The sequence below is a fragment of the Ascaphus truei genome, chromosome 3 (assembly GCF_040206685.1).
Source record: "Ascaphus truei isolate aAscTru1 chromosome 3, aAscTru1.hap1, whole genome shotgun sequence".
Classification (NCBI taxonomy): Eukaryota; Metazoa; Chordata; class Amphibia; order Anura; family Ascaphidae; genus Ascaphus; species Ascaphus truei.
In genome coordinates, this window is record NC_134485.1 from 29,204,188 (window position 1) to 29,218,197 (window position 14,010).

Below are 14,010 nucleotides of genomic sequence, written 5' to 3' on the forward strand. Positions count from 1 at the left end.
TTTTAAGAAACTGCCTGTATTTGTGATTACAAGAACATAGCTTACATGGGGAAAAATAAATCGCTGTATTTTTTGTACAGTATATTAAAAGCAAAACTTCAGTAAGTTATACTTTGTGCTTTGATTGAACGGTTGCACGCCGTTGACAAAAAAGTACTTTATATGGGGGGGTGGGGGGGCTGACGTAAACAGCACTGGGATCTGAGCAGCCATTTTAAGTCAGCATCCATCTTAGGTGCCTGATATTGTCATCCATTTTGTTTATTGTCTGCATGAAAGTGGAATGGAAGTTGTTTGAAAGGAACTCACTTTCTGCTCCTAAGTTTTAAGTGATAAGCCTTTCAGCTAACCACAAGACCTTGGAGATGGGAGAACTGTTATGAAAATAAAATATAGATAACAGGCACATCTCACATTCAGGGGGAGGTTCTCATGGTCACATACACCCTTTCCCAGAAATCACATATATAGAGACAAGGTCACTGGCTTGTATAATAGTATAAATCTTAGTTATGTTCTTAACTCAATGTTCATATTCATATTTTGTTTATCTTATACGCTTATATAATGACGCACACGCCACCTCATATGGGGACGTGGGCTTAGTATTTTAGTATAAATATGGCTTGTAGGCCACTATGTCGTTGGGGAAGTTTTATTTTGAAACTTCCTTCTATGTGTGCATATGTATGCAAAATAAACTCATTTGTTATTCTGCAATAATCCTCAGATATGTTTCTTTATTCACGCTTTTCACACCGTGTATAGTAAATTACATTTTTCGGACACATTTTGCTACAACAGAATCTGGTAGAAATACACTTTTGTGCTTCCTTGGTGTGACCTTGTGAATGAGAAAGGCGAGTTGGCTAGTTTAGCCGTGTGCTAGTAACCAACCTTGGTTGCATACAGGTCATGTCCTCACAAGTATGCAATTTGAGACAGATGGTATGTTTGGAGACATTGTTCATTTGAAGCATCTTTGCAGTAGCCAAGAAGTGGGTCAGCTAGATAGCTGTGTATTTACCTTTGTACCATACACAGGTCACATCCTCCATGTCCTCAACCACTGTTACATTATAAAGTAAAACCTTATATACATACACTAGTTAGTTCGTGTGTGGTTGAAACCTATTCCAGCTTCACATTATAAAGCCAGTAAAACCAGCCTCACACAGATTAAGACCCCAAAATGTCAAAACCGCTGTTTGAGAGTAGGTTTACAGGCTAGGCACTTTAACCCACGCTGTGCAATATAGCAGGCATAAGCTTTTGTAAAGGACCATGTTAAGAAATGGACACGCAGCAAAAAAAAGTGACACTGGAGGTCTCAGCTATACATCATCCAGAATCCTTAGCTGCAGTGGAAGCATTGTATTCTCAGAGATAAGGAAAGGCAGGTTTGTGAACCTGTGTGACGTGAATGTGCTCACAAGTGATATTTTTTATTTGCGGTTCAAATCAGCACAATTTAAGATAGATTAGGTCAGAAGACAACACTGCCAATTGGCAAGATCTTTTCAACTTGACTCGCTTACCAGGTTTTTAGAATGAGGTGGGCTTTGTTTACTTCTGTTACTATATGTAATTTTATTTTTGTCCGATTGGGGGGGGTGGGAGAAAAACAAAAAAAAACAAAAAAAAAAAAAAACCACCACCACCCCACATTTATTTTGGCCATTTATAATGAACATCTGAATAACACTTGAATGCAATAATCTGATATCACCTTCAAGCATTTTAAAAGAGATCTCTCCTTGTCCAATCCAACATTAATAAAGCACAAGTATGGAGGTCTGCAATAGGGATCTTTGAAAACTGCTGTAAGCAACAACACTGTGCTGTTACTCATCTATTACACGGTCAAAACTAAGTGCTCACTGGTCTACGCTGTGCATGTCAAACAAAAAGTTCCAAATAAAAAAACCGGACAGGACCAACTTCCTTTTAAATACCAGTGTCAACTGTGTTACAACGACACAGCAAGTCAGGTGCAATCTCCCTTCCCTTTGCAGTTAAGCAGACACAAAAGGCCCCTCCCACCCCAAAAAAAAAAAAAGTTCAACTAGCTTCATATACCAAGTGAGAACAGAGCCTAGAATGCTTAGATGTTGGATACTGACCACTTGTACATTTATTGTTCATACGGTTACAACAATTTAAAAAAAATAAAATAATAAATAACACAATCACAAGCAGAAAAGACACTGGTTTCAATTTTTTTATATAAAATTATCCAGTCATTTGTATGAATTGCTGACATTGGCATATTCAACCTGGTGAACAAAAGAAGCATACCGAAAGCTGATCACCAACAGAACAGCTTTACAAATAGATTTTAAACCTACGGCAGTTGAGCTGCATGGATAGTGAAGCCATGCCACACAAAGTGCTTTTGGACACATGTGCCACAACAGAAACTCATTGAGCAAGCCCAATCACTCCACAAGCCAAGCGACCACCAGCATTGCCAGTAATCAGACTCTCGTTGTCGCCACCTTTGCCCAAATCATCTATCAGTGCATGGATCTGAAACAGAATAGGAAATAGGGATTACTTGGTGGTTAAACGCAAGGAGGGCAAAACAGCTGCGTTTTAGTCATCCCTCTGTTGCATAGTGCCCCATTAAAAGCTGCAGACCAAGCAATATCCTACAAAAGGATTTTTTTTTAAATAAATAAATCCATTCTGTACTATGAGAAAATACTTGTAGCATTTTTTTTTTAAACTCTTAATGACATTGAATGTATTATATAGTGTAACAAGCCTTTTGTTTCTATAGTAACCATTTACAAAGTCATATTCCCTTCTGAAACAGGCTATGGCACAACCCTGAGCAATACCCCATCTCTAGCAGATAACAAGCTCAATATTATCTAGTGACTGCCTGGTCACATGATCTTAATGGTCTGAGTGTCATTAATATGCATTCCACTGACTGCAGAATACACTACTCCGATCGATCACAGGAGAACGGATCGGCAACTGAGCCAATTACTTAGTGTAGATTGTATTGATGCACATAAGAAGGGGGGGGGGGAGAATGAGAGAAAGGAAGCTTGGACTGCTGCTAAGTGCCAATAGATATGCAAAGGTCACACCTCTGGAAACAATCACCACAGGACAAAAATGGTAACCACAAGATAAACCCTTGCAGTGCTTAAATAGCAAAGGAGGTGGATAGAGCCCAAGAAGTCACTGGGCTAGGACTGACAACTAGAAATGGGGGGGGGGGGGGGGGGGGGGAGATTTAAAAAAAATAAAATATATAGGTTACAACTGAAGGGGAAAAAAAACGCACATCAAATTAACACATTTGCTCACCTCTACTTTTATAATATTTTGCTACAAGAGGGGCCAAAGCAAATTTAGTCCACTCTGGCAGCAGAACAGAGGACACTACCATCCCGAGGGTCTATGACCCACAATGCTAATCATTGCCAGGTTTACCATTTTTGTACCATGTATTTATGCTGGAAGGTTCTTCTCTTCAGCTGTTTATTGAAGGTATTTCAGAATAAAATATTTAATGGAGGAACTTACCACCGCAGTACGTCCAACAATGGAAAAGGGCCCTTTCAGGGAAATCAAAGAATCTGTTAGCTTGAAATCAGCCACGCCGTCATCCTTTGCAGTCACATTTCCAAGATCTCCAACATGCCTACATGAAATACAAGTTACTCAAGGTGGCAAAAAAAGGTGTTTGAACCTCAATGTAATGGACTGGTTTAAATATGGCGTCAGAATATACTCCATATTGCAAGTAAAAAATAATTTTTTGTCTATGCATTTCATTATTGCAGATGGATGAAAATAGGCACTATATACACACTCAGCTGTTATGATCTAGAAGAAAGTCTTTAGTTGGCAAGAACCAACTGAAGAATTGGCAGGTTACTTACTGTCGGACAAAATCCTGCTTCCTACAGTGTAATCTCAATATTGACAATTAATGCTGTTCAGATGTAGGGATATTTTACGAACTATTCATTCCTGTCTCAGAATTAATATAGAAGTAACAGCACTAAGAATTAAAACAGCAATCCCCACAAAGGTTTATTTTAAAAAAAAATTGAGAAGGGGCATCTTCTGGCACCAAATCACATTCAGGTCCACTAATTGCTCCGCCCCCAGAAATGTACGTGCATGCCACAGAACAAAAAACAAGATGGCCGTCTGTCATCCTATAGAAAGCTCAGAGGTCATGCCCTGACAACATTGCTGCTTCCTACCGACTGTGCGGCTGACCAAGAGGCTGTTCGGATTTCCCAAAAGGCAAATTAATATTATGCTGCAACTAAAGGCTAAATTGACAAACACACAGAAACCCAGCAAGCTCATTTTGGGAACCCCTGAGCCCCCACAAAATATACATGTATACAAGTGTCAAAAAGGAGAGCTATTGAGCGTGGCATATGTATACAACAAGCAACAGAGAAGCCCAATGCTACATACAATATGACAAAAATACACAGTAAAATACTTATATATTCTCTTGAAAAAGGGTAATTTAGTTTAACCCTTTGGCCAAAGCGTTGTAAGCCTGTGAGCCACAACAAGGCAGACCCTGTTCGCAAGTCCTAACACTACCAGATAAAATACTAATGTACCTCTATTAGGATTAAAATTCTCATTTACCTCTGTTAGGAGGGAGAAAGACCAACATTGGATCTATACCCAGTGGAATGAGACCTACTCATTGTATCTAGTAGTGTTAGGACCTGTGAACTGGGTCTGCCTTGTCGTGGCTCACAGGCTTATAATGCTGTGGCCAAATGGTTAAACTAAATGACCCTTTTTCAAGAGAATATACAAGTATTTTACTGTGTATTTTTGTCATATTGGAGTAGCATTTGGCTTCTCTGTTGCTTGTTAAAGGCCAAATTGCTCTGAAACTGGAAGGGCCCCAGAGCAGAGAATAATACAGATCAGCTCTAGAGAAATCCCCTCCCCCATCCATTTACATAATATATAAATATTTATACATTATTAAGGAGGTGGGTTAAATTAAACCTAAAGCTTTGTATTACCGCTCTTGATCCTGTGGTGCACCATGCTTCTTGCCTTCTGGGTTGAAATGTGGACCTGCACTTACACAACCTACAAAAAAACAGGACATAGATTTAACTTGTGGCTGTGAATACGGAAATGTGAAAAAATGTATGCATAATTTTTTTTTTTTTTTTTTTAAAGTCCCACTGAAATTAAGCAGAGAGTTGTGAGCAAATGCATTCTATCAAATTAAATAGGTAGAGATTCCGCACGATGCAGAGTAGCAGAGCACAGCCATACAAATGATCAGGATCTCAGCAGTAGAGTAAAAAACTTCTTTATTTAGACACCATGGTGCAGACAGGAATGGAGGGTAGCTCTTACGCGTTTCACGCCTGTGTGGCGCTACCCTCCATTCCTGTCTGCACCATGGTGTCTAAATTAAAAAACTTCTTTCTCTACTGCTGAGATCCTGATCATTGCATGGCTGTGCTCTGCTACTCTGCATCGTGCGGAATCTCTACTGATCTACTGCCATTATGGATGCACGCCCCAAAGACAAGAAGAATACAGGCTTCATTCATGTGAGTTCAACACCATTTATCATATTGGGAGGTACAATAAGGTGGTTGCAAGCGTGTGTGACATTGTCCTCATTAGGTGTGATGTAGTGGAGCCAATCATTCTCCAGTTACAGCACTCCTAGGACCCCTAGAGATATGTCAAATACATTACGCTCACCTATATACCATATACTCACTTAATTGGGATTTGCCTGTCTTACCTTCATTCTTCAATCAAGAAATACCTTATGGATGTTATATAAACTGTTTTTCTATGGTCATTTGAGCACTATTGCTGAACTTTGTTCTTCTATCCTATCAAATTAAATACACAGTACGCGTTTACACTGAAATGTAACCCGTACAGAGAAAAGGGAAGAATTATAGACAGACTGTTTTGGGGCAACTGCATTTACAGCACAGTGATTTGCAACAGAGCTTGTCCATGGTGAAATACACATACAGTAGGTGAGACAAACATGCCCCCGCAATGGATTGCTACGTTGAAGTGGACATACTTCTGGATGTATTTTTCACCGTAATAGGGAAATAATCCAACAATCAATACGTGTCATACCATTGGTATTATCGCCATAAGTATGGATATGGAAGCCATGTTGTCCTGGAGTCAGCCCCTCAATACACCCTTCAACAGTGACTGGTTCATCATCCTGCACATAAAGTTATAAAATTAAGTTGCATAGTATATTTATTTTAGATCAGGAGGTTCGAGAGCAACTTATGGGATTCTATCATGTTTAGTCTTCTAAACAACTTACATCAAAAAAACAGTGCTAAAACAGTGTTTGGGATATAGCATTTTGTAAAGACACCAAATAGCATTTGTAGAAAGCCAGTGTAGACCAAACGCCATGCTATCAAAGACTCCAACACCAAATCTTAATAGATCCAGTAATGCGGCATTACCATAGTCCACCCCACAATGAGAAGCCACTACCTTTTGTTCCAATACTGGCCATTATGTCCTCTGTGAATGTAAGCAGGGCCCTAAGTACCTTCTGTATTGTAGAAATAGCCATATCACTGATGCTCTTAACAGGGACGGCACGAGAGCGTTTTTTTATTTTTATGTTCTCCTGTTCTTGAGGCAAAAAAAAAAAAAAACACTTGAAAAATAACTATCCATAACAATATTGTACTCAAAGTTAAAATCATGCACGCTACAGTCCAATACTGTGTTGAATTGAAGTTTGTGCCATTTAACCAGAGGCGTTGTTTTTTTGGAGACACAAAGAGAGAGATTGGGTTATCTCCAAGAGGAATATAAAATCAAGGCTCACGTAACATTATTCTGTTTAAATTGGGCATGCACCTCAAATAAACATACGATCTAGACTAGCAAGTATTTATACTAGGCGTTGCGCTTATAATATAGCCTCAGAAATCAGTAATCTGAGGAGAGCATAGAGTCGCAGTCAACTGAACTATTTGAAAAGCAGTTGGGAAATAAAAGGACAACCTTTGTTATTTGTTAAAAAAAAAAAAAAAATATGCTGAGTCACAGTTACAGAGCAAATATGCAATTTACAGTATATAGCAAGACTACAAAATATCTACTGAAGATGTGTTCACACTTAAATATGTGCCCATTTTTCGTGATTACAACAAAAAACTCATATGGCTTTGTTCCTATCATTATCACCAAGTGCTTATCACACCGCATATATACTGTATATGCAGCTCTCGGTAGCACACACACTACTGTGTCAAACAGACTAAATTGTGCAAGTAGAGGATAAATGCCAAGGGCTTGGGAGGTACTTTAAATTGGTATTTAGAGAACTGACAGCAGAGTTGAAATACACTGCACTCAGTGCAGAAGAAAACAGTGCGAGCCCGTAACTAAGGGATAGTATATTTTTCGATAAGATGCTGGTAAACAGGCAGCTCTATGTAATTAATGCAGGGACACCAACGCCTTCTGTTGGACAACCACCCAGACTATTTTAGGGCTAACCAATAGATACCATTTATCTTGGATTGGTACTTCCACCTGCACCGTCAAAAAATATTGTGTTTTGCCCAATATCTGATGTTATCAGAGGCCCTTGTGTCATAATATTTTGCATGTGCTTGCATTTTAGTGGCCCCACTTTAAACTCGTGTGCCACAGCCCATCCAGCACGTCACTATCACGACTACTCCACGTGATCGTGGTGTCACTGATGACAGTTGTCTCCTCTAATGTTCCCGGTCCCACCCGAGAGCTCCAAGGGAGCACAGAAGGGAAAGAAGAAAAAAAGTGAGCAATAAAGCCCATGACATAGCTACAAGTCACGGGATCCCTGGAGGGCCAGACCTCATGACGTGGTAGTCATGTCATAGGGAACTCAACCACTTAACCCTCATGAAGGGTCTCCAAATTGTGCCAGTGCTTCTGTATGGACACAGGGCCCCCATTTAGCCAGGCTGCAGAAAGAGCACGTGCCCGTCTACTGAAAGGAAAGTGGAGCAAGTATTAGAGAGGAGTCCCTGCTAGGAAGAAGGTGAACCAGGGACAAGGGCATATTTAATAGCATATACATCAAGCACCTGGGAGGCTTTTCCACCCTTCAACGCCGCCGCCATTTACAGTTTTCACTGCTCTTCCTGTTTATTTATTTATTTTTTAAAGATGGCATTAGCAGTCAGCCAATAGGAAGCTGCAACATAATTTGTTTATGGTCCTGCAGTTTGGCAGCCATTTTGTTTCTGCCAAGATGGGGAGGACAAGATTGGCACTAAAGACCAAGTATGTAGGGACCACCAGAGCTGAAAATAACCCACTGCCCCAAGCCTACTACAGGAAAAAAAAAAAAAAGAGGGCCAGTGATTGTGGCTTTAAGGTAGGTCACATGATGCTGTTTAACTGTGGGCCTCTCCTGTGAGATGCAAAGTGCTGCACTTTCCACACAATGTCATCAGGTCAGCCAAGGTCCAAAGAGCAACCCCCCGGGATTCCCATAGCAACCAGCCCAGAGGCCAAGCAAACCTCTTGCAGCAACACTACATTGTCTGTCAGTTTCAATCACTGAAAGACAGCCTCATTGTTAAGGGCAGTGAGCTTCAGTCAGCTATTAAAATGTTACTTTATTGGTCAAGAGACCTGTAAATACCGTCAATGGATATCAACTAATTGCAAGTTAAAGAACAGACATATCCAACTGTAAATTTTAATGTATAATACATTTGTTTTACAGTACTGCTGAAGACCTGCACCCCAATAATGAATATATCTGTATATTTTACATGATCTATTTTCCCCATGGAGTATAGTTGGTCAAACTGAAGGTAAAACCTGGAATCATGAGTGTTTATTTAATTTGAAAGTGCATTTTTTTGGCTAGACGTCCCAGTAAACACAGGCCGTATCTGTATACATTATGCATGGACCCAGCAGTATCTGAGGAGGAACCCACAAAAAACAGCAGTGTTTGTGAATTACAGACGGATCCTGCAGGATCTGGAGAAGGTTTGAAATGAATGTATGTATGTTTTATTTACACACACCTCAAATAAACCCTTATGCATGCAGAAGTGCCAGGCTCCTCATGTACCCAGAAAATCCAGGTGGTGATATTTGCATTAGGGGGATCAGGGTTAATCCTTTCAATGATGGATAAACCTACAGTTTTAACCCATCCAGTGCCAAATTAAACTACACCTTGCAAAATATGTGCAAGTTCCTCGGTCGGTGAATAAATGCTGGAAACTAAACCAGTGTATGTGTGTGTGTGTGATAGATATGAGGATCTGTAATTGAAGTTATTACATGAACGGGAGCTGCAGGGTTTTAATAGGAAAGTATGCAGTGCAGGGAGTTTCAACAAGGCCTGTAGCCAAGGATATACCGCCATATAGCAACGTCAAGTCCACTGAGGTGTAGTGGACAGAAGCCAATACAGCAGGTCACCCGAGTTACGCAACATACAGCCCTCGCATGGTAACAATAAAATACTGACAGCTATTACCAGTCCAAATGAAACGTGGAAATTACACACACCCTTTCACAGCCCAAGATGGAGGCGAGATAAAGGAAAACAAAAAGGAGAGACAATGGGAATCATGCAAAGGGAGATGTGCACAAGGATTTAAACACGCGGCAGGTGGAATTGAGTGGATTAGTAATCAGACTGTGCCACGAGTGGGCAGGGAACAACACCAGCAACGGGAAATGATTTAAAAAAATATATTCAAATAAATATAAATAACACAGGACGAAGACCAGGCTACAAACGGCAGCATATTAGCATGCATACACATTAACATAGCAGTGGCATAATACCAAAATGCAAACAAATGTACAGGCAAATCAAGGCAGCAATAGCAGAAACACCGTGTTAAACCCCCTCGGTGCCCTTGAAGTGGCACGGCTCCGTTGGCACAACACGTTAGGTACACGTGGAGAGATCCTTGCCTGTTGCTCGAATCGCACGACCCCATGCACCTCCCCGGTCCCCTTCAGCACGCAGATCGCTTTCACCACCATGATCAAGCAAGACTCGGCCAGCAATGTGAGCAGAACGTGACCAGCCGCGCTATTACATAACCCTCTGTGACGTCACAATGCGCCACGCCTGCTACAATGTACAAGGTGTTACGGGTGGACCAAGTTCTTCTGTGATGGGTCGTCTGACCAATAGGAGCTGAGGTCTGTGTTACTCCGCCCCGGAGACTGACCAATGGTGTCACCGCAAGGTATAAGTCACTTGTCAATGAGGATAGCGATAGGCCGCTTAGACAGAAAGGTGGGGGTGTGCGAGTCCATTCAAGTTAGGTTCCATTCCACTCAATTCACGCGTGTTGTTGGTAGGGTTACCTTTTAGTGGACCAATATTATGGTTCTACAATGATGCAATTATAGTGTACGTCTCATTCCCCCAATTGTCATGTCATAGCGTGCTCAAAATGTAGACAAGGATTCTGGGTAGTGGCAGGTAAATAAACACGAGCACGTGTGTACATTTCGTTTTCTATAATATCATTATTAAACTTCTTATTTTAAAACCTGGAGAAAGCTTTAGAGAGAATATGTATCTCTGTATGTAATAAAATGAAACTTTGAAAAAAGTCAAACCATAATAAATTAGTTTTTGTTATCGTATTTGAGAGTGCTGGTTCCTGGTATATTACATTTAATTTCTGATGTCAATGCAACTCACCAATCAATAGCAGGGCAGCAATTACGAAGCGTGGAAACACTAGAGGACGTATTTTACTGTGTATTTCTGTCATGTTGGATGTAGCATTGGGCTTCTCTGTCGTCTGTTGTATACATATGCCACGCTCAATAGCACTCAATTTTGACACATATACATGTAGCCCTTTTTGTGAACCGGCCGACCCACCCAATCTCACATTGGCCCCTCGTGGTCTAACCGGTTCCTTTCCCCGCAACACACCTGCTCTAAGGGACTACTGGTAACTGCATAACACCTGTGGCTCCAGGAGATCTGAGCCTCCGCTAGCTGGGAGCCTGGGGAAACCCTTACTATTTACCTGGTGCAGCGCCTCCACTTACCCAAGATCCCCGTTATGAAAGATAGCCCTGGGTAAGAAATACAATAACACTCATAGATAAAATACTAACACTTTACTAACACGACATGTCACACATCACATAACATAACCTGATGCTCTATCCGCATCCCCTCAGCCCAATGTCTGGTGTTCCCACCCAGTGTCCTGTGATCCCCCACACCCAATGTCCCGTACTCCTACGGAGGTCGTGGGTGACTGCGCAGTCACTATGTGAATAGGCCTGTTGGTGCACTTATAATACTGAAGTACCTTCCGAGCACTCCGATGCTCGGGACCGCAACACACTTCTCAAAGGGTCAGACGTCCGTCTGATCCTTTCCAGGTACTTCTGCCGTGGACCCCAACGAGGGTCCCACCGCTTCCCGGGAACAGCAACCGTATCACGGCAACACCAACCGCATCACGGGAACAGCAACCGCCGCTATCCCTAACTAACCCTATCAGGACAGGAACCCTAACCTAGGGCCTGTCCCTGATGAACCGCAACCTGGGATGGCTTGGGGAAAACTCCTAGGGCCTGTGGAACAATAACCTGCCCCCCTTCCCCTAGCTACCCAGTCCTATCTGTCTCACTAACAACTAGCTAACAGTCTGCAGCAGACACACAGCTCACACTGTCAGCCTGCAGACATCCACACACGCTGCACACACTGCGCCCAGCACATGCAGCAACACACACAGAACGATACACACCATTCACTGGAACCCACAGCAAATCCACTGCACTCACGCTGTGCCTATTTGCCAGTGCGCACAGCCCTATCCGCTGTGGCACTGCCAAACTGCACCTTCCGCACCTAAGGGTAACCTCCTTATCTAGGGCCGTCCCTCTTCAGTTACCCCCTGCCCTTACCGGGAATTGGGGCCTGCCTGGGGACCTAAGGAGAACCCTTACCTGGTGCCGGAGCCACGCGCTCCCTGCACCCTTCCTACTCCTTCCTTCTCCTCTTCCTGACTCCCTCTCCAAAGCCCGGGAAATGTATCTATATTCCCGGGCTGAGCTTCCTCCAGCCCTATTGGCCGCAAGGGAGCACCTGACCTCTGTCTCCCTAAGCCTCCTGGGAGTTGTAGTCCCCAGGGGCTGCCTAAAGCATTGGGGCCGCGTGCGCACTTGCCCTGCGCATGCGCGAACCCCTAATGGCCGCCTCAATCTCCATCTACACTTCCCTACTCTCGCGCGACCTCTCCCTATCCCTGGAGTCCTATCGCGCGCTTGCCGCCTCCTGCGCATGCGCGAACTAACGCGCAATGGCGGCGCACTCTCCTCCAGCCGCCGAGCCGGTGGCAACGCAATCGCGGCCCTAGCGACGGCCCGATCGCGTCCCCGGCAACCAGCTTCCACCGCAGGACAACGCGCTACTCCCTGCACTGGCCCCCACCCTCGCGAAGTGCCGGCGGGTCCACCGCTGCCTCCGGCGGCACCCGCGACCCCACGGCACTCGCGGAGGAAGGTCAGGGAGTTTAAATTTACCTCGGGGCTACATTCACATATATATTTTGTGGGGGCCTAGGGGTTTCCAAAAAGAGCTTGCTGGGGTTCTGTGTTTTGTTAACCCATTCTCAGCTGTTCCAGCTGGTGGAGGTTAGTGGCTCCTCCTTCCCAGGTTTTAAGCCTGCCCCTCCCCACTTCCCTAGTTTGCAAGTTCCTCATTCTGCTGGATATAGACCCACTGTGGTCTTTCTCCCTCCTAATAGAGGTAAATGAGAATTTTAATCCTAATAGAGGTATATTAGTATTTTATCTGGTAGTGTTAGGACTTGCGAACAGGTGTCTGCCTTGACGTGGCTCGCAAGCTTACAATGCTTTGGCCAAAGGGTTAAACTAAATGACCCTATTTCAAGAGAATATATAAGTATTTTACTGTGTATTTCTGTCATGTTGGATGTAGCATTGGGCTTCTCTGTCGTCTGTTCTATACATATGCCACGCTCAATAGCACTCCATTTTGACACATATACATATATATATTTTGTGGGGGCTCGTGTTTCCAAAAAGAGCTTGCTGGGGTTCTGTGTTTTGGTTCTACAATGATGCAATTATTGTGTACGTCTCATTCCCCCAATTGTCATGTCATAGCGTGCTCAAAATGTAGACAAGGATTCTGGGTAGTGGCAGGTAAATAAACACACAGAGGACGTGTGTACATTTCGTTTTCTATCATTATTAAACTTCTTATTTTAAAACCTGGAGAAAGCTTTAGAGAGAACATGTATCTCTGTATGTAATAAAATGAAACTTTGAAAAAAGTCACACCATAATAAATTAATTTTTGTTATCGTATTTGAGAGTGCTAGTGCTGGTTCCTGGTATATTACATTTAATTTCTGATGTCAGTGCAACTCACCAATCAATGGCAGGGCAGCAATTACGAAGCGTGGAAACACTAGAGGATGTATTGAACAGCCTGCAGCTGGCCTCTACAATGAATCACTCCCTACCTTGTAGAAGATGAAGCAATGTCGTTTACGGAGAATACCTACCTGCCTACCAACTCATCAATGACCTTGACAAGGAGTGCTGACCGTCTGTACACATACACACGCACAATCACACCTAGAAGAAGTGGAAGACTACATCTACCTTGACCGTCAAAATAACAATAACAAAAAAACTTTTGAATTAAATCAACAGTAGATTGAAGATGGGATGGAACACATTTGGAAGAAACAAGACAACATTTCAAAGGAACCGTCCCCTGTGCCTCAAGAGGAAAGTTTTCAAACACTGTATTCTGCCCGTGCTGAATAAGAAGATGATGATATATGTAGCCACTGCTCTGCCTCACGTGAATCCCGCAGCCCTATTGGCTGTGCTGCCCCACGTGGTAAGCAGCCCCTGGGGCTGCTGGGACACGTAGTACTGTGGAAAGCCGCCTGTAATGGCTGCCGCACTTTGTACTGCGCATGCGCAAGA

At 42.9% G+C, this 14,010-nt stretch overlaps 1 protein-coding gene across 2 annotated transcripts; it reads right to left on the bottom strand.

Annotated features, from left to right (window-relative positions):
• Positions 1–2,203: 2,203 nt before the first annotated feature.
• SOD1 (superoxide dismutase 1) lies at positions 2,204–10,130 on the bottom strand. Of its 2 annotated transcripts, XM_075593901.1 has the most exons (6): positions 9,973–10,095; positions 6,572–6,657; positions 6,133–6,226; positions 5,031–5,100; positions 3,544–3,661; positions 2,204–2,529 (listed from the first exon to the last, which is right to left on the bottom strand). In XM_075593901.1, the coding sequence occupies exons 2-6, from the start codon at positions 6,593–6,595 to the stop codon at positions 2,422–2,424; spliced, it is 414 nt and encodes a 137-aa protein (XP_075450016.1). In that variant the 5' UTR covers positions 6,596–6,657; positions 9,973–10,095; the 3' UTR covers positions 2,204–2,421. The 2 variants fall into 2 exon arrangements, with proteins under 2 accessions (XP_075450016.1, XP_075450015.1); XM_075593900.1 differs by lacking the exon at positions 6,572–6,657 and having other exon boundaries at positions 9,973–10,130.
• Between the last annotated feature and the right edge of the window lie 3,880 nt (positions 10,131–14,010).

Coding starts and splice junctions, on each gene's coding strand:
- SOD1 (XM_075593900.1), bottom strand. CDS start 10,044: ATGGTGGTGAAAGCGATCTGCGTGCTGAAGGGGACCGGGGAGGTGCAT. Junction 6,227..9,972: donor TCGTGCGATTCGAGCAACAG/GCAAGGATCTCT, acceptor CTTTATGTGCAG/GATGATGAACCAGTCACTGT. Junction 2,530..3,543: donor TTGTTGGACGTACTGCGGTG/GTAAGTTCCTCC, acceptor ATTCTGTTTCAG/ATCCATGCACTGATAGATGA.